This window comes from Pinus tabuliformis, chromosome 9 (assembly GCF_031772625.1).
Source record: "Pinus tabuliformis cultivar Carrire ecotype Pingquan chromosome 9, CPIR1, whole genome shotgun sequence".
In the NCBI taxonomy this organism is placed as follows: Eukaryota; Viridiplantae; Streptophyta; class Pinopsida; order Pinales; family Pinaceae; genus Pinus; species Pinus tabuliformis.
In genome coordinates, this window is record NC_142307.1 from 832,625,233 (window position 1) to 832,650,394 (window position 25,162).

At 39.8% G+C, this 25,162-nt stretch overlaps 1 protein-coding gene across 2 annotated transcripts in view; it reads left to right on the forward strand.

Moving 5' to 3' along the window:
* LOC149151357 (inositol polyphosphate multikinase alpha-like) overlaps positions 1-25,162 on the forward strand; it is a 206,953-nt gene that overhangs the window by 18,943 nt on the left and 162,848 nt on the right. For both annotated transcript variants that reach the window (XM_089445693.1, XM_089445692.1), the window contains exon 2: positions 18,965-19,012. In XM_089445693.1, coding sequence (XP_089301819.1) covers positions 18,965-19,012 — 48 coding nt within the window. The remainder of the gene's footprint in view (positions 1-18,964; positions 19,013-25,162) is intronic.

Genomic DNA, 25,162 nt, shown 5'->3' on the forward strand with positions numbered 1-25,162 from the left:
ATAGTGATGCCATAGATATCAACAACAAGCTAAAGATGGTTTGCAAGGCATGACACTAGAACCCCCAACAACATTAATAGTGAAGGAGGACGCTATTGCATCAACCTAGAAACTTGCACCCTAAAACCAACTTAAATTGGCAATGCTTTGGGTATGGAATCTGGATAATACCTTATAAACCTCCTTTTGTCTCATAATTGTTATGCATATGATATTATTCACAACACATAATTAGAAAGAGAATAGTAACGATGAAAGGAATCCTAATATGGGGATATGCCACAATGGTATGATAGTATTGTAGACATTGCATAAATTTCAACCTCAGTCCAAATGTGGTCCACAAGAAATGCCACTAAAACCATTGACATTATGAGTAACAAAGCGAGGAGGATGCTATCATGTTAACATGAGTATTGAGGACTTGCATGTAAAAGCCAAATTCCAAATGATAAGTGTAAGGCTAAATTTGCGCCTAAAATAATTGATGCTTGTTATCACTATGTTGGTATTCAACAATCCCTAATACTATAGTCTAGTGCACTTCATGGGCAAACTCAGTCAAGGAAATATAGAAGTATGGTAGTTAATAATAGATGCAAGGGGATGGAGAATCTAAAGTGAGAACCTCAATGTCCTAAACACAAGTAGATGGTTAGTAACTGCAATTATTGTCCACGAGTATACCTTTTGAAGGTGAGATCAATGTAGCTTAGCAGGTCAAGTTGTGCCCAAGTCGGATGAGATGAATTGACATTTTTTGTCTAAACTTTCTTAGGGATTTGAGGTTTTTGGGACAAGTGTGAGAAAAGAGGGCTCCACTAAGAAGAACAAAGGCCAAACAAGCCAAGCAAAATGACATGAGCTAAGCAAATTGAGATCAACCCAAATGACAAAAGAGGTGCAACAACTAAACAAGGAAGATTTTGGTAGAAAGACAAGTGGCCAAATGTTTTTTGGTGGTGAGTTGAGCCTACCTTAGTAGGTTGAGCCATTCCAACCTTGCAAATCGACTCATGCCTAAGTAAGACGAGATGAGTAGGCTTTATTTCCATCTATATCATCTAAGGAGTTTTGGGTTTTTGAGATAAGTAGTAAGATGAGACGAGCAAAGGCCAAATGAACCAAGCAATTCAAGATGAATAGAAACAATAAAGAGAAAACACCATCTAAACAAAAATGGTTTTAGTAAAATTAAAATTAAATAGTCACATAGAGAGTTTTTTTTGTTCATGAATATACTTTTTGGGTGTGAATGAAGGCCAACAGCCTAGTTATGGAGCCATTCCCAAATGAACCAACATAAAAGAAATATAAATACAAAAGTAAACCAAGATTCATTTATTATAACTTGGATCTTTTAAACAACCTGATTTTTACACCAAAATTATTTTTGGTGCTTGTCATTCCTTAATAGATCTCATGATGGATTTATGCTAGTTTGTTAATGTTACTTTTGGTCCTAATTAGGTTGTTAGGTGCTATCTTTGCATGAATTGACTAGTGATGGTCTTGTGAATTTACATTTGTTTTCCATGGAAAATGTCCTCTTGGACCTTGTCGGTGCTTCCTCGCATTTGATAACCAAATTTCTTATTGAGGAAATTGTAATTGTAAGTCAAATTCGACCCAAATTATAAGCTAAACTAGTAATTCTATCTTTTTTTTTGAAGATATCCATTCTAGAACACAATTTGTTCAACTCTCTTATTATAGTTTTAGGTAAATTAAGCTTTCTATTCTTCATATTCTTCTTCATAGAAGAATAGATGGATGTGTCTCTTATATCAGGGAAGAAGAGGCTAGGCATGGAATGCTCTATTAGTTTTTAGTGGGTCAAGTGTTGAGGTGGCCAAAGGTCAAGGCAAGGAGAAAGGGTTTCCAACAATGATTTTCAACAAGAACAAGGCACATGAAACCCTCAAAAAGCCCCCAAGTTGAAGCTAAATCCAAACTAGGGTTAGCTTAGGGCTAGTAACTAGGGCAAAGAAATTTATGGACGAAATTGAAGTGAATGCCTACCAAAAGGAGGGATTTTGTGGCAACCACTATCCTCTTGGCATTTAGACTCTCCAACTCCGAAAATTCCTCTTCCCTAGGAATTTGCACCAAGCCCTAGCTTGGTCGCTTGGCCTTAAAGGGGCCGAATTAGGGCAAAGAGAAAGGAGAAAATTTATGGATAAAAGTTAAAATGATCACCAACAAAGGAGGGCCAGTGCCTTATTCTTGGGTGAATGGAGTCTATAATGTGATAGGTCAGCCAATAAGTTTCCAAGGAGGTCGATATTTTGATGCCCTAGCAACCAAAATTTCAACAATTACCTATGCAATGGATAATGGATTTTTCATGGGAGAGCTACTAGGAGTTCACCAATAGGACAATTCATTCACATGTTATATGAGTAATGCATGCAATAAATCATCTAGATAGCATTAAGTATATCTTCAACAAATTAGGGCACAATTAGCATAACCTAGAATCAACATTATTCCATACATTAGACATGAAGAAAATAGATATTCAACAATTAGGTGCACTTACAAGATAACATGCAAAGATTCCATCCATTTGTCCAAAGAATAGCTCCAAAGATAACCAAAATCAGCTCCAAATATCAAAGTGCATTTATAGATCCAATCTCTACCATAAGAAAAGAGGGCCGAAATTTCTCTAGAGAGAGAGAGAGGCCAAAATCTCCACGTGTGTGATGATGATTTGATACAATGAGAGTCTCTTCTATTTATATGAGGAGATCGAATGTCTAAAATAGCGTAATCCCCTCTAAAATTAATAAATTAATGTGGTATAACATGCTAGGCCACAAGCTGACCTAGTAGCTAATGTGAAAACATAAAGATCCTCCACACATGTGAGCCAAAATAAAGTGTTGATGTCATGCAAGCTTAGGCCCTTCTAGGGCTAGCGTTGAGGGCAAATGGTGCCAAAACAAATGTAGAAGCCCTTTGAAATCACTATGTAGAGGTTGGCCCCTACATCTCTGTCATAATCATCTCGTGGACCCCAATTTTGGGTTTCGGGCACAAAAATGAGTCTCATGGGTCTCTTGGTGGTGTAAATACCTGATGCTGCTGCAACGTTGAGGTCATTGAAGATGGTGGTAGCCCTCACATGTCTCAAGGTATGAGACAAACCTCATCTAGGCCTTCGAACAATTGCCTGACCTTGTAGTACTGCTAAGCCGATCGGGGGCATGCTGGTCCAGGTGCATCATCCCACAAATGATATAGGGCAAAGTGCACGAGCTCTATGGGTGTTGAAGGTTCCCATGGATACAAATGTTGCTTTACAACTGTCCAGAGTCCCATGGCTCTCAACGCATTACATGTGGGTGTTAATATGCTCCTTTGGTGGACTTGAGCCCTAATTAAGTTGCCCATCCCATTATGAAACCACCTATCAATCACACACAATATCTAGTGTTGCAACTTCACCATTAGGTACATATAATCATTTTTGCATCTAAGTGGACCAAGCTTGAAAGTAATGGGCAAATTGACATTTCTTATAAGGCTTCCCTTCCAAATTTGGGGCTTTAATCTTGTAATGGTGTTACCTCCCTAGGTAGGAGTGGCTAATAGACGACCCTATTAGGTGTTTCCAACTCTTAAGGGGAAAGACATGCCCTTGGTCCACCCTTCAATGGATAGGTTCCATGTGAATAATGATGGAACGAAGGGGAGAAGACTTCATGGCCAAGTTCAATGGTCAAAGGGACCAACATGAAGGAAGCTCTGCATCTTGGGTGTATAGATTTGAGAAGGGAGCAATCGTGGATGCATGAGTTGGAAACATGCATCCCTCTAATTGGCTTTTACTTTTTCTTGAATTTTCTTTGTATTATTGCTCGAATCTTTAAGGAATGAGAGTATGCGTTGTATGATGTATAACCGTTATTACCCCCTTAGTGGTGGTGCAGTTCATCGCCCACCAGGGATTGGGATCTGCAAGGGTTCCTTTACCATGATGTGGAATTACAACACTGGCCCAGGAATCAGGTGAAGACCATAAATGGAGGTAGAGCTCATGCTTGGCTTTATCTTCTTGAAATTCTGCAACTGATCATGGATAGCTTTGGTAATATATTTCTTTTAATGATACTTGAATGGAGGATATTTTGTAGAAGGGAAAATACTATTTATCAATGCTATAGAATTGTTGTCGACTATGTCGGATGTCCTCATCATCGTACCCACGTAACAGTGAAAGCATGACAATGACTTTCATGATAATTTGGGAAAAATTGGGCTTTCAAAGGAAAATTAAGGTCTGAAAGTTCCTTGTCTTTCTCCAAATACCAATGGAGTAATGACCTTTTAACATTGCTGGGCATATTTAAAGATTCACTGACTAGAGTGCTGGTATCCATAGGACTTTCTCCTTCAAGTAATAGAAGCATTTGCTTGATGGTTATTACGATGCAAATCTGCACCAACAGATCTGCATGACAATTATAGGTAATTGAGCCCTGTCACCGCTAGATGCCTCTCTATGTGGGCTGGTGCTTTTCCAGCAACAGGGGGGTGCCCCTAGGGTTTTTTATGTGCTGTTATTTCTGCATGTAAATCTGTGTATAGACTTGAAATAAATCAGCACATTAAACTGTTCTCAAGGGCTTGAGAACATGGTAAAAGCTATAAATAGAATTGCATAAGTGGGATGACTTTATTTAATTAAATTTCAGCAGCGAAATGGAGATGAATGGAAAAGAATATGCATTTTGAGTGAAAGAACAATTCAAAACAAATGCATAAAAAAGGATATGCATCTTGAGTGGCAAAGAAATTCAAAACAAGTGCATAAGAATGAGAACACAAACTTTGCTGCACATTTGCTTTTAGAAAACAACCATGAAACTCAAAGAGCTAGGAAAAAGCATAGCTGAATCTATTTGATATATTAATATAGAGACAGAAAATATCCATAAATACAAATTACAATACACTAGGGGCTACCTTGTCAATCTTTGGAAAGTGGTAATGGACTTGATGTCAAGTTTGGTAGGATAGAAGAAAGATGGAAGAATTACTCCTTAAAACTGCAAGAAGGATGCAATCTGTAAAATAATGGTCTCCAATGCTCCTTTATAGAAGTACTTCCTCTTGAGGGGTTGGAAACACCTAATAGGGTCGTCCTTTAACCATTCGTACATAGGGAGAAAACACCATTGCGAGTTCATTGTTAGTTTTTGTAGCATCGGATGTGTTCTAGACACGAAATTTTGGGGAGAGGCTAGAATGAATGAGATCTCCAAAACCCAGAAATCGTTTCTGGAAATTCCACCTAGAAATGACTTAATTAGATTATTAATCGGTTTTAAATATTTCCTAAGTCTAAACTTAGGGAATATGACTAATTAATCAGAATTAATTAAGTTATGGTGTGAATGTTCTAGAAACTCACATGGATCGACTTCAAGTTAATCGTAGCCATCGATTAAAATTTAAGCTCTAATCTTGGCCGTTGAAGTCTCAACAGAGGATTATACGAAGAAGTCAATGGGCACTTGGAGAATACACTGGTGCAGTTCGATTTCATGAGCAGATCGATTTCCTAAGTAGCAGCATTCAGTTGTCGGAGAGAGAGCCAGAGAAATCGAAGCAGTGAGAGAGGGGCAGGGACAGTGAAGTCGGAGGAAGATTTCCTGATCCGGTGAGTGCATTTGCAGAGAGGCAGAGAAGCCACAGAGAGGCTGACGTAGAGCAACGCAGTAGCCTCTAGAGGCAAAGTCGAATTGCTGGGGAGAAGCAGAATTTCAGTGCCAGAAGCTGGGTAGAGGTTCCAAAGGCCAGGAGAGACGTTTTTCCAGACAACAATTGGTTAGATGGCTTGAGGAGAAGTTGTTCCAAGCTGAGAGCAGCAACAACTGCACTAGGGTGATGCAGTGACTGCGCAAAGGTAGTTTTGACGACTCAATTTGAGCTAAGTTCAGTGTCGGGATTTGCTTGTGGAGTGAGGAATTTCTCCTCACTAGATTTTCTTGCCAGTATTTCTCTGTAGGATTGCTAGTTTCGGCATCCAGTTGTACTCAGATTATTTCACTGTTGCATAATAATAAAACCCTCAGTTACTTCCCAAGTTGGGTTTTTCCGGGGACATTGGTCCAAAAATAACTGTCATTTTATGTGTGTGTGTTAGTATTTCTTCCATTGTTCATTTCTTCTGCAGTTTATTTGTGTAGGTTGCAATGTGATTGATTCAGTATTTGCTTTAGCTCACTATAAAAAAATTGTTAAATTTAATTAACAATTAGGAGAATTATTTCCAGTTGCTGCAATAGGATTCGGGTTTTCGAATTTTCACATTGTATCAGAGCACAGATGTTCAGCCGGAGAGCTCAATAGCGAAGAGGGAGTTTTGCTGCTCATTAAGGAGCAACAGTTCGAAACCCTAGAGGCAGCGCAGTCACCTTGGCCAAGAGGTCAAATTCTTGAGGAGAAATCGATTTTTCTGAGAGAGGGACAAAAAAATTCGATTTCTCCAGATTGAGGGTTTGCAGAGCCAGTGGGAGCAACCAATATTTTTCACAGAGTAGATCTCTAGATGGACATAGGAGTTTTGCAATAGTTTGCTAGAGCAGAACTAGTGTTGGGAGGAAGAAGAGCACACATTGAGGGAAAATTTTCCTCAGGGAACGTCTAGTCTCAAGAAGTTCGGATTCCCTAACAAACAATCGTTCTATGCAGAGTTTCTCAGTCTAGAAGGGAGTGCGAATAGCTGAGCAACAACTGAGCAGAAGGGAAGAGGAGATTTTCAACATCATTCTGAGATAGCCATTGTCGAACTTCGAGATCAGGACAGGTTGGATGGTGCTTCCAACTATGTCATCTGGAAGGCAAGGATGTCCTTCCTTCTAGATGAATATGACCTGAAACCATTCATAGATGCAGTGGTAGCTATCCCCACAGATGTAGATCAGCTGAAGGAATACTGAAAGAAGATGGCGAGGGTGAAGATATTGATCCTAGATGGTATTCGGGATCATGTTGTATCACACATAGCGGCCAAGGGAACGACCAAGGAGATGTGGGATACACTTTCCACGCTATACCAAGGCACTTTCGAGCAACGAAAGATGTACTTGGAGGAGAAGCTGAGATGCACCAGGATGCAGAAAGGGGAAAGCATAGACCCCTTCCTCACCAGGATTCAGGAGATCCGGGACCAGTTGTCAGCTGTTGGGGCAGCGCCTCAACCCACAAAGCTAGTACGATTGGCACTCAACAATGTCTCAGAGGAGTGGCAGGTATTTGTCCAAAGTATCTTGGGCAGAGAAACCTTGCCAAGTTGGGACAGGATGTGGGTCGATTTGCAACAGGAGGAGTTGAGACGAGCTCTATTGAAGAGCTCCATCAGTGGCAGCAGCAACGGGTTGAAGCAGGTGAAGGAGGAGGAGAATGTGGCCCTCGCATCAAAGGGTCCTAGTCAGGGTCAGGGGGAGCAACGAAATAAGAAGAAGGACCTGTCAAAGGTCAAGTGCTTCATTTGTGGTGAGCTTGGCCAGTACAACACCTAGTGTCCTCTCAGGAAGAAGGACAAGGAGGAGAAGCAGGACCAATAGGCAACATCAACAAAAATCGATAGGCTTTCCTCCAGGCTGTAGGGGGAATTCGCCATGTTTGCTGACATACCCCCAAGAATTAAGTGGGGTGACTTGGTCTTGTAGCCTCAGAATGTTACAGATGGGCAAGATTCTTGATGAGGTCCACCTCTTGAATCAATACCTTGCTATGGGGCCCATAGTATTTTGTAGCAGGATGGATTAGTGGCAGTAGATGCAGTCAGATGCCAGAGTGACAGCTAGTTGCAATCAGATACTGGACAACGCAGTGCAAAGTTGGCAACAGTGTAGAGTGGCACAGTGCAGAGTCAGCAACAGTGCAGATGCCTCAGTGACAGCGCAAATATTAAAAGCAGTCAGAGACTCGGGTGGCAGATGTATCATACTGATCACAATTGATTCAGTATTTAGGATGTTTTTCAGTTGCAGATGTTGTAGTTGCAACAACAACAGATGGAGAGGGAGTTGTAGTGCAGATGCGGTGTTGGCAACAATTTTGTAGGGTCAACAACAACATAGATGCAACACATATCAGGGTTGTGTAGTAGTTGGTGGGCAGCAGCAACAAGACATCAGCAACACGATAGGAGATGATGCAGAGACATGGTGTTGCTACAAGGCGTAGCAACACTAGAACACATTCCTCGCTAAGAGGGAGTGTTAGTTTTTGTAGTATCAGATGTGTTCTAGCCACGAAATTTTGTGGAGAGGCTAGAATACATGAGATCTCAAAAACTCATAAATCGTTTTTGGAAATTCCACCTAGAAATGACTTAATTAGATTATTAGTCATTTTTAAAATATTTCCTAGGTCTAAACTTAGGGAATATGACAAATTAATCAGAATTAAGTTATGGTCTGAATGTTCTAGAAACTCACATGAATCGACTTTAAGTTAATCCTAGCCATTGATTAAGATCTAATCTTAGTCGTTGAAGTCTCAATAGAGGATTATAAGAAGAAGTCGATGGGCACTTGAAGAATACACTAATGTAGTTTGATTCCATGAGCAGATCAATTTCTTGAGTAACAACATCCAGTTGCCGGAGAGAGAGCCAGAGAAATTGAAGCAGTGAGAGAGGGGCAGGGATAGTGAAGCCGGAGGAAGATTTCATGATTCGGTGAGTGCATTTGCAGAGAGGTAGAGAAGCCACAGAGAGGCTGACGTAGAGCAGTGTAGTAGCCTCTAGAGGCAAAAGTCGAATTGCTGGGGAGAAGTAGAATTTCAGTGCCAAAAGCTGGGCAGAGGTTCCAGAGGCCAGGAGAGACGTTTTTCTAGACAACAACTGATCAGATGGCTTGAGGAGACGCTGTTCCAAGCTAAGCGCAACAACAACTTCCCTAGGGTGATGCAGTGATTGTGCAAAGGTAGTTTGGACGACTCAATTTGAGTTAAGGTCAGTGTCGGGATTTGCCTGTGGAGTGAGGAATTTCTCCTCACTAGATTTTCTTGACAGTACTTCTCTGTAGGATTTCCAGTTTCAACATCCAGTTGTACTCAGATTATTTCACTGTTGCATAATAATAAAACCCTCAGCTGCTGCACCAATTTTCCCGAGTTGGGTTTTTCCGGGGATGTTGGTCCAAAATCAACTGTGTCATTTTATGTGTGTGTGCTAGTATTTCTTCCATTGTTCATTTCTTTTGCAGTTTATTTGTGTAGTTTGCAGTGTGATTGATTCAGTGTTTGCTGTAGCTCATAGTAAATAAATTGTTAAATTTAATTATCAATTAGGAGAATTATTTCCAGTTGCTGCAATAGGATTCGAGTTTCCAAATTTTCACATTCAAGACCCTAATTGTGGAAGGGAAGTCTCATTTGAAGTATTAAATGGCCCTTTACATGCAAGCTTGTTTCACTTAGACTCAAAAATGATTATTGTACCTAATGACTGGTTGCTTTCACTAGACTTTATGTTGTAATTGTCAGGTGGTTCTACAACCCAGGCTTTGGGCTCTTTACCCATAGGTACCTTAAGCCATTTGAGGAGTATATTGGCAGCGATAGGTGAAGCGTTGAGAGCCTTGGGTCTCCAAGTAGTAGCAACACATCACATCTACCCCTGGACACCTTCTGCACCCAGAATGTTCTGCCACTTTGCACTACATATGATGATTATTCAGGTTGATGCACCTGGACTAGAATGCCCCCAAGTCGGCCTTAACACTCTTTGAGAGATGGCAACTAATCCAGAGCCTAGATGAGGATGGTCTGACTTCGAAGACTTGGGAGGGCTAGCAGCACTTGGAAAGCCTTCAATGTTGGAGTTGAAATGGGCACTTTGACTTGTTGGAGACCCGAGAGACCACCTTCTGACACCCAAAATGAGTTTTGGGGTCCATAGAGGGATTTTGAAAAAGATTTGAGGGCCAACCCTCACATCATGATTTTAGGAGGCTTCTACATCACTCAAGGCACATGGAGCTCTAAGCATAATTGATGTTAGCCTTTCTAGGCCCTTACGGTTCGCACGTGTGGACAAATCAATTGATTTATGTCTAAGCTAGTGGGTTGGCTTGTAACCCATTGCATCATTATGATTTTACTTGTTTTCCTAGGGGATTTTAGGCTAATTAGGTTTATTCCTTCCCATATAAATAGAGGAGAGGACTATTGCATTTCTCATCATCATCACTTGTGAACTTGGCCTCTCCTTGAGAATTTTGGCTCTTTTCCTATTGGAGAGATGTGATCTATGGACAAAATTTGTCTTGGAGCTATTGTCTTATCTTTGGAGAAGTTATCTTGGATTGATGATTGGATTGTTCATGCATATTATCTTGTAAGTGCTCTTTTATTGAAAATTTCCGATTTCATGTCTAATGTATGGAATAAATTGGTGATCTAGGTTAAAATTTGCACCCTTGTATTGTTGAAGATCAATTTTATGAAAGCTAGGTCATATTATTGCATGCATTACTCATAGTATGATATGTGAATGGCAATCCCCTTGGTGATCTTACATTAGCTCTCCCAAGTGACTTTCAATCCCTCACAAAGGTAATAGTTAGGGTTTTGATGCTAGGGCATCAAAATATTACTTCTTTGCAAGTTTTAGCCACCCTTAAGAGCTTATAGACTCTATCAACCCTAGGACTAGGCACTGGCCATCCTTTGTTGGTGATCAAATCAAAATTTATCCATAAACTTTTCTTTCTTTATCTCTACCTAGTTCGGCCCTCTAAAGGCCAAGCGACTACCTAGAGCCTAGTGTGAATTGGCTAGGAAGGCAAATTTTGGCCCTTGGAAAGTCTAAATACCAAGGATAAGGTGGTTGCTACAAAATCACCGACTTTGGTAAGCATTCATTCCAATTTTGTCCTTAAATTTCCTTGCCCTAGTTGTTTGTGCTAAGATAAAACCCTAGTTTGGTTTTAACTTTAACTTGGGGGCTTATTGAGGGTTTAATGTGCCATATACTTGCTGAAATACATTGTGGGGAACCCTTTCTCCATACCTTGACCTTTGGCCATCCCAATTCTCAACCCATCAATCAAGCCCTAGGTCTTGTGTCACACAAATTTGGCCTCTCTAAGGAAAACAAATTACCTTCATTCGTTGATCGGAGCCTTGTACTTAAGTTGAGTCTTTCCCTTAGAAGCCTATTGGTCATCTTATGCCTTTATACCTAGAATATCCATCATAGGTGACCTCATACTGGAACTCCTCCCATTAGTGAAAATCCATAGAGGAGGGGGTTTTGGCTTTGGTGATACTGGACCATCACCCCATTGTTGTCCCTTGGTCTAGTAATAGCCTTGTAGGGTACCCCTCTCCAAGGCCTACTAGATTTTGCGACAACACATCCAAATGTGAGGCAATTGCCACATGCTGATGATCACCTTGAAACCTAACCAGGCATCCTTCATCTAAACTAGAACCCAACAACAAATCCAACATTGCACAACCAAATCATGACATTGCCTCTCCACCTACTAAACATAGACATGCCAAAAATATCATTCCACCTCCTAAAATGTATGAGTCTCAGAATGTCAAGATAACAACTATGGCATCACTTGCCATAAAAGCATGTCTAAAATTAGCAATTTCTTGCATGTCACTGAAAGTATTCTCACTGAATTGTCTTCATGCAAAGAAATTGGATATGTACTTTGATTCGATATGCAAGTCTTGTAACCCAAATTTCTAAAAATAGTAGTTTTGTTTCATTGCTTGTCAATTGAAAGAGATCATGATCATGAGTTCACAAGGACCAAGAATATAGTTAACTTTGACTTGGGGGCCTCATAAGTTTGGCCTCTAGAAAATAGGAGACCACTAGAAGAGCGAGTTCTCAAAATTTGGAGAAACTGACTGTGGAGCTAACTTTGATCATTATGAAACCTTGGATGTACTTGTAATCAAACTAGCTTGTTGAAATCATGCTGGATCTTAACCCTCTAGTGGTGGATGCAAACTTGAGGTTAACGATGGCTAAGGCAAATATGTGAAAGAGGGAATGACTCTTATCATTAACTAGGATGACTTTGTGTTCATGATCATAATTTTTAGTACATTGGACAACAAACTCAAGAAATTGATAGTCAACTGCAACTATAGCGTTGGCAAGCCCACATTGCATGTTTTTATACAGTCATAACCATTGAATCTAATATATGCTCCTTGTCTTAATTTATAAGCTAAGTTGCAGGAAACGTGGGTCTAGGGTTCGTTTCCGTATGGAAACAGAAACGGAAACAAGGAAACTCCTACCGTACGGCCCGAAAACTCGTTTCCGGCCGTATTGGCCCGTTTCTCGAGGAGGAAATGTGGCCAGTATGGCCAGAGACGAGTTTCCGGGCCATACGGTGGAGTTTCCTCATGCAAATTGACTTTTTCTTATGTTTTTTTATTATTATTTTGTTTTCTATTTTTTAATTGGGCGACTAAAGTGGCTTCTAGTTGCTTCTAGATGCCTCTCTCAAGCTATAAAAGTGACCTTCATCTCATTCTCTCATCACACAATTGAGCAAGTCGTTTCTCTTGGAGACTGGCGATTTTAGCAAAGGAGAAGAGGGGAAGAGAGCAGTGGTTTCAACTAGGGCGTTTTCAACAGTGAGCAAAGGAGATTTCAGTAGCAAGAGAGAGATTTCAGCAGCGGATTTGGAGTGCAGAGTTTCTTGCTGCCACATTCTTGGCTTTTGGCTCAGTTACAACAATATTTCTTGTCTTTTCTGGTATTTTGGGGTAGCTTCAGCTACAGAAAATTAATTTGGGTAAGCAACATTCATTTTCTTAGTTTTTTTCCTACTATTTCTTCAATTTTTAGAGGGTTTATGCTGCCAAAAATATGAAAAACGTTTTTTATTTACAGATTTGTTTTATTTAATTATTTTTGCAACGATGGCTTCCAACCAAAGTGTAGCTGCAAGTTCAAGCCCTAGGGCTGAATATTATCCTCTTTGGAGGTATGTTCAGAAGCTTCAAAAATGTGGAGGTGGTTTCTCATGGGAATGGCGATGTAATCTTTGCAATAATTCGTATAAGGGCTCCTACCCAAGAGTGATGGCACATCTTTTGCATGGAGGTGGATGGGGTTGTGGGTTGCACAAAAACAACAGACCCATTGGCAAGTAGGGCATATCAAAGAGAGCAAGATGAGGCAGGTGTTATTAAGAGAAGGCATGATGAGCTTACTCAAGCTACTCCTCAAGCTCCATCTAACATTGAGCCAAGGATTGTAGTTGAAGCAAGAAAGAGGAGAGCCAATGCCACTCAACAACATGAACAACCAGCACCCAAAAATACCAGAGGGGCATCCCCTTTAGTTCAGGATAGCAGAATTGCTAAATTGGTGAATGTGCAAGCGAGAGAAGAAACTGATTCCAGAGTGGCTAGGTGCATTTATGCATGTGGTATCTCATTCAATGTTGTTTGCTCTCCTTACTAGCAAGATATGATAACTTATAAGGGCAATTAACAAAACTCCTCAAGGGTACAAGGGGCCCAACTATGAGAAAGTCAGAACTTAGCTTCTCAAAAATGAGAAGGAGCTTGTGGAGGATATTTTATCACCAATTCGTTCTTCCTGGAGTAGCTCTGGGGTTACCATAGTCTCATATGGATGGATAGATACAAGGCGCAGACCATTGATAAATATCATTGCTGTTTCCCACAAAGGAGCAATGTTTGTCAAGGTAGAAGACTGCTTAGGAGAGGTAAAAGATGCATAGTTCATTGCTGTTGTTATTATAAAAGCTATTGAACAAATAGGGCCTAATAAGGTGGTGCAAGTTATCACAGATAATGCACCAGTTTGCAAAGCTGCAGGTTTAATTATTGAGGGGAGGTATGACCACATCTTTTGGACACCATGCATTGTCGATAATCTGAATCTGATCTTAGAGGAGATCGGCAACAAAGTTTCATGGATAAAGGAAATCATAGGGGAAGCAAGGGAGATTGTCAAATTCATCACCAACCACCACCAATCTTAGCCATATTTCGAGAGTACTCCAATTTGGAGTTGTTAAAAGTTGTCGAGACAAGATATGCCTCAAACTTCCTGATGTTGCGTCGCCTTGTTGAGGTTAAGCATGCATTAGTTTCTATGGTGGTGAGTCAACTTTGGATTGAGTGGAGACAAGCAGATTAAGAGCGGGGATATATGGTGTGTAGATTGTGCCTTGATGAGGATTGGTGGAGCAAGATGGATTTCTTGCTAAAGTTCACAACCCTTGCATTTGAGCTTCTTCGGAGTGCTGACACTGACCAACCTTTCTTAGGAGAGGTATATGATGGCATGGATTCCATGGTTGAGAAAACTATGGAAATCATTTCGCAAGAGTCTCCACAACATTTGTTTGTTGATGATCATTTTGCTGGTTTAGTCTAGAAAATCATTGTTGATAGGTGGAACAATTTCAACACTTCATTGTACACTTTAGCACATGCCTTGAACCCCAAATTTTATGATGAGGAACTTATTGCTCAAAGCAATGGGAAGAGGAAGGCACCCCATAAGGATAGAGAGGTGGCTAATGGGGTGAAAAAAGCCCTTATGAGAATGTTTCCTTCTCATCTACACAGGGAGGTAAAGGAAGAATTTGCCAGTTTTGCTGCAGGAATAGATGATTATGCAAATATATTAGCTTTGGAGGAGAGAAGCACCATGAATCCAGTTAGGTGGTGGATTTGTCATGGAGCAAATGGTGTACATTTGCAAAACCTTGCCATTCATATTCTTTCACAAGTGGCAAGCTCTTCATCAGCAGAAAGGAATTGGAGCACTTATGGTTTTATTCATTCTGTGAAGCGCAATAGGTTGGGCTCACAAAAGGCAGAGGATCTTGTTTATGTGCACTCCAACCTTCGCCTTGCATCTTGTAGGGGTCTAGAATACAACAGTGGTCCTTTTAAAGAATGGGATGTGGATGCAGAAAGTCCTGATTTGGATCTCTCTCTTGCTACCCTGAATATTGAGGTCTAGCCTGGAAGTGGAATTGGCCCATCATCTTCTTCAGCACCACCATCCACTGTTGAGCATGGTTCTGCTTCTATTTTTGATGAGGATTATGATGATGAGGATTAGTCTTTTGTCTCTATAGTTCTTGCAGCCTTATAGTCTTTATTGTACTTGCAACCTCATATATATAATAAAGGCTGATTTTGAGATTTGGATATATAATAAAGGTTGCTTTTGGATATTCCGATATTTTTATTTTCATTATGTGATCATTCATGAGTAAATGTGATGTAAATTTAATCTTAATGTTTAAATGTAATAAATTATAATGTATCATGTATGCTTTATGATTGCACATAACATTTCTTAAATGTCCTAAATTCTAATATATATATATATATATTCGCGTTTTCCCGTTTCCAAAATTTGGGGAGGTTGCGTTTCATACTCGTGCTCGTTTCGGAAACTCGTACTCGTTTCCCCATTTCGTGCAACTTAGTTTATAAGTGGTTTTAGTCTTAATTACAAGGTATATGACATCATAGAGAGTCTATTAGGTTGGCTAGTTGCGCCGAGAGGCGCATTCTACAACCCAACATGTAGGCGATGTATAAGTATGTCATGTCTCCGATAAAATAATAATAATAAAAAAAATAATGTTGGCCCAAAACAAAAATGAAAATAACCATATAGATAAAAAACTACAATTCAATTCAAAACAGAATGGAAAATCCTACTGCAAAATCTTTTAATATTTCTTTTAATTAAATATTTGTAAAATGAGTCTTTAAAAGGAAAAACCATATCATATGGATATATTAAAATCTTTAATATGTAATATTCCTAATGGAAATTTAGAATGATAAACAAAGCAAACATAGTAAAAACATATAATTTTTTTTACAGCACATCAAACAACCATAAATCTCCATAAACTGTGCTGTTTTGAGCCATTTTATTAATATAATTGCTGGGTAAAAAGGTAAAATCAGAAAGCATGCACCTGGGCTTGCTCAAGGCAAGCTAACAATATCCAGGTGATGAAATCAACTGCTCTAACATGCAATATGGCTGTCCCCAACAATCTCTGCATTGTCCCAGTGAAAATTGCACTTCTGGCTACAGATAATAGTTCCAAGGGCCTCCTCCGGTGTTCAGAAAATTTTGGGAAATTAACCCTGGGCTCTCCACCGATAACCCACAAAAACCCACGAAGGAATTGGCCAAATGTTGACCTCGGAATTTCGGCCCAAATTTCCCCTAGCTCCTCTAGCTGTTGGCTGAATTGGGACCCCTGTTTGACCCCTCAAATCTGCCCAGAAAATTCTGCCAAATTATTTTTGAGGTCCTTGTCAAAAACCAAGAAAAACCCAGAAAGGGTTTGTCCTAGTTTTGACGCTCCAAAATTGACACCAAATGTTTGGTCCTCCTCCAGAAGCAAAAGATGTAGCCTGCAACAGATTCAGTATTTGCTGCTCCTCCCAAGTGCTGGAAAATCCCCCAAAATAGTTGCAGATCCCAGCAAAGTACTTCCCTAGACTCCACCTCAAGTCTCAATCCCAAAATCACTTCGCTCAACCTCCCTGTGTGCCTCCTCCAAGAACTGCGCAATCCCTGCGCTGTTGGTGTTGAGCCTCTCCACAAACTTGCACTCCTTGCTGTTGTTACTAACCGGAACAGATGGAACTTCCTCCTTGGATTGGCACTCGAAGTCCACCGAAGCAAGGGTTGAGATTTCCGCTTGGAACACTCGTGTGCTAAACAACACTTGCAGACTTGGCTTTTGCTCAAGCATGCTATGTCAAAGACAATTTTCTCAAAGATGAATGAATGACCAAAATGAGTGCCTCTTGCTTTATTTATCAAAGAGCCTCCAAGATGCTAGTGTGGGCACAACTTGACTTTCTCCCACCAACTTCGCTCCAATGAGAGTGTGTTGCCCATGTGGGCCGCAATTTTTGAGTGGCCCCCACGTATCACTAGTGGCTCAATTTTCTCCCCCATCCTCTAATGGTTGGGTTCACATTTGATCAAAAATACATGTGGGGCCTCTAAACCCACACTTCCTAAGTGCTAATGTGAATTAATTCAAAACTGACCAAAAATTGATATTTCTCTTAGCAACGTTGCTAAGTGGGAATGTCACATAATGACATAAATATTTCCATGTCAAAGTTGTAATATTTGAAAATATTAATTTTGTTGTCATGCCATATTAAAAACATTTAATATTAATATTAAAAGATTAATATTAATACCAACATGGATCCATCTTAACCCTAGATCTATCAAGGGCCGAGAGGGATCTAATCTCTTGAGATACAATCCTCCTTTATTATGAAAAAAGGATTTGATCCCTCTTGGCGCTTGATAGATCCGGGGTTAAGATGGATCTAGGCTGGTTTGAAGGATTCATAGGAGCCAAGGTTGTCTTTTCCCGGCCCATTAAAAATAGGAAAGCAACTGTGGTTGACTGATTTCAAAACACCATGAGAGAAAAATAAACTTACCTGACCTGAATATTAAGAGTGATGAGAGACTGGATGTTTGCAAATGCTAAACTTCTTCACTGCAAATTTCGCCTCTGGTTTTCATGAAATGGAAGTCATAATTCATGAGAACACTTAGTGTTGATCATTCGAGAAAGAAAAGATTGCCTCCATAAGTTTTTAATACTTGAATTGATTGTGCTGTAATTTCTCATTAATGCCATTAAATACTCACATTGAGGTACTTACCATCGTGGATTTTACAATGATCACTATATCTCACTATTGATTAGAGTATTAACTGCTGCCATCCTTTATAGATTGCTATTGTTTCAGAGGATTTGCCACTGCTGTAGAACCTGGACTGCTAGTGTAGTAAACCAGGAGCAGTAGACAAAAATGAAACTGTCATGAAATATTGGTGAATTGGTTACTGCATAATTACACTGTTACGTACTATATATTGTCTCTGCTTAGAATTGGAAGAGATACTGTGAAATTTAGTATAATTTATCTTGTGACAGTGTAACCCTAAGGGCAAAATTCCCCTTGGGCCACTACAGGTGTGTTGTATGGACGCATTATATTTACTGTCATTCTTGTATACGTACTCATGGTCATATGCCATCACATTTTTTGGGGGAGATGCATTCTAATACCATTGTTATTGATTGGGTGCCCTTTCCCTGAAAGTTGAGTGTTGGTAAGTGTTGAGAACGAGAAATAAGAAATAACAGGAAACTAGTTTTCAGAATAGGGTGCAACAAGGGTTTTGTATGAATGGGAAACTGGTTGCATACTAAATGGGAACAAAAAGAGATAGGAGAAACACTTGGAAACCAATTTTTGGAAGCCAGAACAAAAATTTCAAGTCAAATTTGCTATTTGTTGTGAGAGAAAACCTTGTTAGGCACTTTTGCTGCTGGACTACTGTGTTTTTGTGACAATCAGAATTATAACATCTATCTTTTGTGAAGCTTTTTGTGATAGTGAATCTCTTCTTGTTTGGTTAGGGTTAACAAGGGTATCTAAGATTAGTATAGTTCTCTCATTTTCTGTTTCTTTAAGCAAAAAAAAAAAAGCACCAGAAATGACAGGTAGTTTTCAACTGTTTTTAGAAACACCCAAAAACTGCTGCGGTAGTTTTCTGAAAAGGCATGAAACTGCTGAGGTGTTTTGGATTGTTTGGAAATGTCCCATTGGCCATTTTTGATATAAGAACACATTTTGGAAACTGAAAACATGTGGACCTATCAGAAATAGTTTGTGGGGTAATATCTCGAAACACATATTTTTGAAAAATAGCGTACTAGTTTGATATGAATCATGGAATTGAGGCTATTGAAATGCTGGTCTAGTTGAAATAGTTATTAGCTTGCTTTGTTATTCTTTGGATTAAGATATTTTTGTCTGAAAATAATGGATCAGCGATGTACTTCCTCCTTTGTAATATGCTTACAATTGAAAGTGCTTGTCCATTGATCAGGTATGCTTTGTGTTCCTGAAAACCAAGTAGCTGGGCATCGTGCTGAAGGTATTAAACTAGGCCTTATCGTATTTGTGGGAAAGTTGTTCCAGTCTGCCATGCGATTCCTGTTTCATTTTTCTATTTAGTGTGAGAGTTTCAAGACTGCAAGATTACTATCCTCTCATGTCTCAATTAACCCATAAATAATATTCTCTGTTTACTATACAAGGACAGGAAAAACCAAGGCTTCCAATTTAATTAGAATTTTCATAAAGATTGAGAGAACAAAAGGCATCATCAGAAGAACATCTATTAAATATAAAAGCGTGCAGTAACTATGATACGCCTTGTCAAGGGATGTAAGGATCTATAACTTGAGGGACTTGTCCTGACTGTTTGGTTTCCAATTCTATTTGTATTCTTTCATTGGTGTTGGAAGTGAGAAACTGAATGAGAATGCCATATTAAACAGTTTTTCTGGTGTGGGATACAAGTTAGAGTTATATGTTATTAGACAGTGATTGCTTCAACCCGTGAAGAGATAGAGACCTACTAATAAACAGGAATGCTGCTGAAAGTGCAATTGAGAGAATCAGGCAATAAAAAATATAGTGAACTAATTCAACTGTAATTTGTAGCATTGTTCTTCAAAATGTAATATCAAAAGTACACTATCATATAAAAAGTTAAGCTTCCATCTAACAACTAGTACAATATTATTAAAAAGGATTTTGAAAATGTCTGCTTGAGGACAGTCCAAAGAGGCCTAGATCAACTAAATAGTAATGAATGCTTTAAATTTTATAACAAATTTATTGTTGTAAAGATGCAAGCGAAAGATAATGACAAGATATTAAACAAATAGTAATTCTTAGAATGCATCAAATACCACCAAATAACTTTTTCTTTTCCCATGGAAAAATGTGCAACTTTTATATTCATCGTAAGAGAAACTTAGAAGTTACATTTGGAAGGTGTCTAGCACCGTACACATAAATAAAACCTTGAACAGTCCATACTAATCACAGTAAAACTTATATCATAACTTCAAATTACAGTCCATGTATGGGCATGTTAATCTCTATTTCGAAAATTACAATGGAAATGGACGACTGTAGTGTCAAAAGTGACTGCTAGAAAATAAGAAAAATTAAAAAAAATATCATTTCATGATGTCTCAGCTGTCCCAATCATCAATCCTTGTACTGCAGTAGCAAATGAACATCAAGAGTAAAAGGCTGATTAAGGGCAGAGTTGGGCAGACTAGATGGTACCGTATTAAGGCACAAAAGGGGGATGCTCCTCCCTATGTTCTTATATCTGAAGCATACCTTTTTGTCCCAACTCCAACACAACCTGCTTAGAGAGCTCATCAACAACTTCATTGAAAGACACACAGGGTCTTGATGCTGGATCTGCAGATTTGCGTTTCAGATACATGTTAAATTTCCATGGAACTTTGCAACTACTTAGTGAATAACTGAAAACTGTGAAGATTCGAGAAGCCCTGGATCACCACTGCAACAAACTGATATTACTTCTCCTACTTGTTAATCCATGCAAGTTATTTACTGTAAATATTGAAGTAAATACAATTGCAGCCTTCACAATTTTAAATGATATGTGGAAACAAGAATCTGAGCAAGAAAGAAATAACACATAAGTGACACCGTTATTTTTGGACCAATGTCCCCGGAAAAACCCAATGTGGGAAAACCGGTGCAGCAGCTAAGGGTCTATATTATTAAGCAGTAATTTCTGAATACAACCTTTGGATGCCTTGCTGGCTGTCCAATACAGAGAATTTGACTGACAGAGAGATGAGTGAGATATACCTCACACTATCACTGACGATCCAGCACTGATCCAGCCATTGAATGGCTAGCCCCTAGCTGCCTCTGCGTAGTTTCTGCACAATCATTGTGCTGCTCTGCATCACAGCTTCTGGGGACTGCATCACTCCTTTGGCTGATCGATTTGCCTCTGGAACTTCGATATTCTGCCCTCCTGGTCTCACACCCTGGCTTCTGGCTCTAGAACTCGATTCTCCAACAAATTTTGATCTCCTCTTAGGCTCTGCGCTGCCTTTGCGTGGCATTATGCTGCCTAGCGTGGCTTTGTGATGCCTCTTCTGGATCTCACTTTGCCTTCTCTGTGATGTATCCCCGGATCAAGAAACTCTCCAACTGGAAATTATCTATGCCCCTCACTGCAAGAAATCACCTCGATCACTTCTCCGGCAACTGCTACGCTGCTCTGTTTAGAAATCGATCTGTTGATCTCTTACCCGATGTGTCTTCCAAATGCCCATCAAGCCTCTTCTTATAATCTTCTCATTGAGAACCAACAACCAAGATTAGATTCTAATCAATGGCTCAGATTATTTTGGCTTGATCCTCGTCTTCTTCTAGAAATTTCACCCCCAGTTTAATTAATACCCTTTAATTATTTTAATTTCCTAAGTTTAGACTTAGGCCTTCATAAAAAATAATTAATTATTTTAATAAAATATTGTCTGGGTGGAATTTCGCAAAACGATTTCTGGGTATTGTGGAATGCATGTGTCCTAGCCTCCCAGCAAAATCTTGAGGCTAGAGCACATCCGATGCTACTAGAAATCAACAAAAACAAAGTAACTTTCATAAAAATACAAAGTTCTTTAACTGACAAGCAGCGGAATATGAACACAGATATAAAAACACAACGACACAAAAGACACGATAATTTTTCTTTGGAAACCCAATTGGGAAAACCCTCTCCTTTATGTGGTATTTTTTGACTGAGCAAATAGATCAAATACAAAGAAATCCGTCTCTTGAGAACAAAGTTGTTCTCCTGTTGATCTAGCCTAGACTTTCCCTGGAAAAAACTTGATCATAGCTCCTGATCTTTTGCACACAAACAAACCCTAGTTCCTTGTGCACTAGCCTTTCTCGTTGTGCACAAATTCTCCTACTTTATTGCGCACTAGATTCCTAAATTCATGCACACAAGCCCTCCTATGCTGTAGCTTAAATCTCCATAATCTATGCGCACTTGATACTCAAGGCTATGCACAACACAAGTAGGGAACTCACACAATCTTGTGCATACAACAATTATGAATACATGTGCCTCGTTCTCCTTTTATTGATTCGATCCAAGCTAAAATTGATAGGTCACAAATTTAGAAGGCATGGTTTAACAAGTTAACTGAGTCGAATTGGTTCTTCTCTCTCTAATCATAACTTGGCATTACAACTCATGCTTCCTTCAATGAAGGACTGAAGCTCCGCTCGTCCTATTCTAAATTTATAACTGCCACTCGATTTGTAGTCAAACAGAAGAAGGTCCACGTAACTAGTCCTCCAATACTACACATGATTATGCAATCTCCATGAACTCGTCCATGGTCAAAGGAATACAAACTTGGTATTTCTGGCTAAGGCACGAGCTAGAGAAGACCTTCTCTCGCTACACTTCTCAACACTCCCTCTTAGTAAAGAAGGTACTTTTGGAAGAACCTCGTCCACCTGGATCTATCTTCAACACTACACGTCCTTCGCTGCTGCAACTGCTCCCTCCGAACTAGAACGATTCCCTGATTTCTCTTGCGGAATCTGATATGAAGGCATGTTCTTTCCAACCATGCTCTGTGAATCTATCACCTCAATCATAAGTGCCATGTACCCTGTGTACCTCTGTGGCTGCTTCCTCTGGCTGAAGGTGGTATTGGGAGGTTAAACTCTCTTCTGATCCTCCCCAAACAAATCTTTTGCCCACTTGGCTCGAACTCTCTCTATACTGGGAGCCACTGATTGAGTAGTTGCCTGCTCTCGTCCTCCTCATCATCTTGTTGGTTTGCCCAACTGCCAACTAGTCGAGGCTGAAACTGAGATGCTGGCTGAGGCTCCATCTTGAGTAGCTTCTTCTTAGGTACTCTAATCTGCTCTTGCTCTAAGGACTCCCTCAGAGCTCTACTCTCTTCAATCATCAATTCTCTACTCTATGCACTTCTGGCCTTGTTTCTCAAGACTGTGCCTATCTCTACCTGGAACTTGTAGAGATTCTTCATCTTCACACCCATTTGCTTCTTACATCTAGAAGCTAAGTGCTTGAGTTAGGCCTTACCTCTACTGAAGATGACATCATAATCCTTGTCCTCAAGGGTAGCTATAGAAACAAGATTCTGCTTTAGTCCTGGAACATAAAGGATATCTCTGAGATGGAAAGGATTGCCTGACTGCCTTTGAAAACTGATAGTACCAACTCCCCTAGCTGCATACATGCCATCATCTCCTAGATCAATCTGAAACTGCATCTCCTTCTCCTTTAGGTGGCATAAATTCTTCTTGTTCTTGGTCATGTGGAAGGATGCTCCTGAATCAATATACCATACACTGCTATCTACTAAGCTTACCATCCAAGCTATCAATGAGAAATCTTTCTTGAACTGGGTAGAAAACGCATCTACCTTTGCTGATATAGCTACATGATCCTTACTGGACTCCTTCTTTTCCGATTAGGACACTTAGTGGCATAGTGTTCGAACTCATGGCAATGAAAGCAATTGATCTTACTCAAATCCTTCTTCTTCTTACCCCTTTGATTGGACTCAACCTCTCCTTGGCCCTTCCTGCTCTTGGTCTTACTACCTTTGCTTAACAGGGCAAAGTTCTCGTCGTTCTTTCTCGGAGCTGATCTACCATATCTGGTCCCTCTTCGGATTTCTTTCTGAATGTAGTCACCCCCATAGCCTTTCCCTACTAGGAGCTATACCAAGACTTATGAAGTCCTAGTAAAGCAAAACTCACAAGGTCACTGTCTGGTATAGTCACACTTGCACTACCTAGCTCATCTCGACCCTGAGTGAACTTTGAAAGATATGTGACGATGGGCTCATATTTGCTCATCCAAACACTTCTTAGCTTCTCTTTGAGAGCTAGCTTCATGGCATCACTGGAACCCTGACACTGATCTAAGATGGCCTTAAACATCTCAACCGTTGTCTTCTTCTCATGGAGTTGAGGAATAATATGGTCTCTGACCCCTTCTAGAATGATCCTTCTTGCCTTGGTGTCATTCTTAGTTTGTTGGGCCAACTGTTGGGGATCTTGAGGTGGCACCATTGCTTGCTTGATAAACTCGTTACTCTCCAACCCCATTATCCTCCAACACTATTGTGATTCGCTCCTTCCATGCACGAAAATTCGAGGCTCTCTCTAAACTGTGATCTGACCTTAGTCTTAGGAATGCCATATTGCTATCTAAGGGACTACTCTGCCTTTCTCTTCGAACTCTAGCGCTCACCTTCCTGACTGGCCTGCAGCCCTTTACTTAACTCTTCAACTTGGTGCTGGTCTTTGTGCTGATCTCTGTTTTGATACCATGTTAAATTTCCACGAAAATTTTGCAACTTCTTAGATGAACAATCTAAAAACATGGTAACTTTCACAAAGCTACAAAGTTATTTAACTGATAAGCAATGAAATATGAATGCAGAGATAAAAGCAGTCACACAAAAGACAATAATTTTTCTTGGGAAACCCAACTGGGAAAACCCTCTCCTTGATGTGTTATTTATTGACTGAGCAAATAGATCAAATACAAAGCAATCTCTCTCTTGGGAACAAAGTTTTTCTCTTGCTGTTCTAGCCTAGACTTGCTCTGCAAAAACTTTGATCACAACTCCTGATCTTTTATGCACAAATAGACCCTATTTCCTTGCGCGCTAACCTCTCTCCTTGCACAAGAATTCTTCTACTTTGTAGCACACTAGGCTCCTAAATTCATGTGCAAAGGCCCTCCTATTTTGTAGTGCAAATCTCCACAATCTATGCGCATTTGATACTCAAGGCTACACACACCACAAGCAGGGAGCTCACACACAATCTTGTGCATACAACAATTATGAATACATGTGCCTTCGTCGTCCTTTTATTGATTTGATCCATGCTAAAATTGGCAGGTCACAATTTTAGAACTCATGGTTTAACAAGTTAATTGAATCAAACTGGTTCTTCTCTCTCCAATCATAACTTGGAGTTACAACTCATGTTTCCTTCAATCAAGGACTGGAGCGACACTCGTACTATTCTAAATTTATAACTGCCACTCGATTTGTGGTCAAACAGAAGAAGGTCTACGTAATTAGTCCTCCAATACTACGCATGAATATGCCATCTCCATGAACTCGTCCATGGTCAAAGGAAAGACAAACTCGGTCTTTCTGGCTAA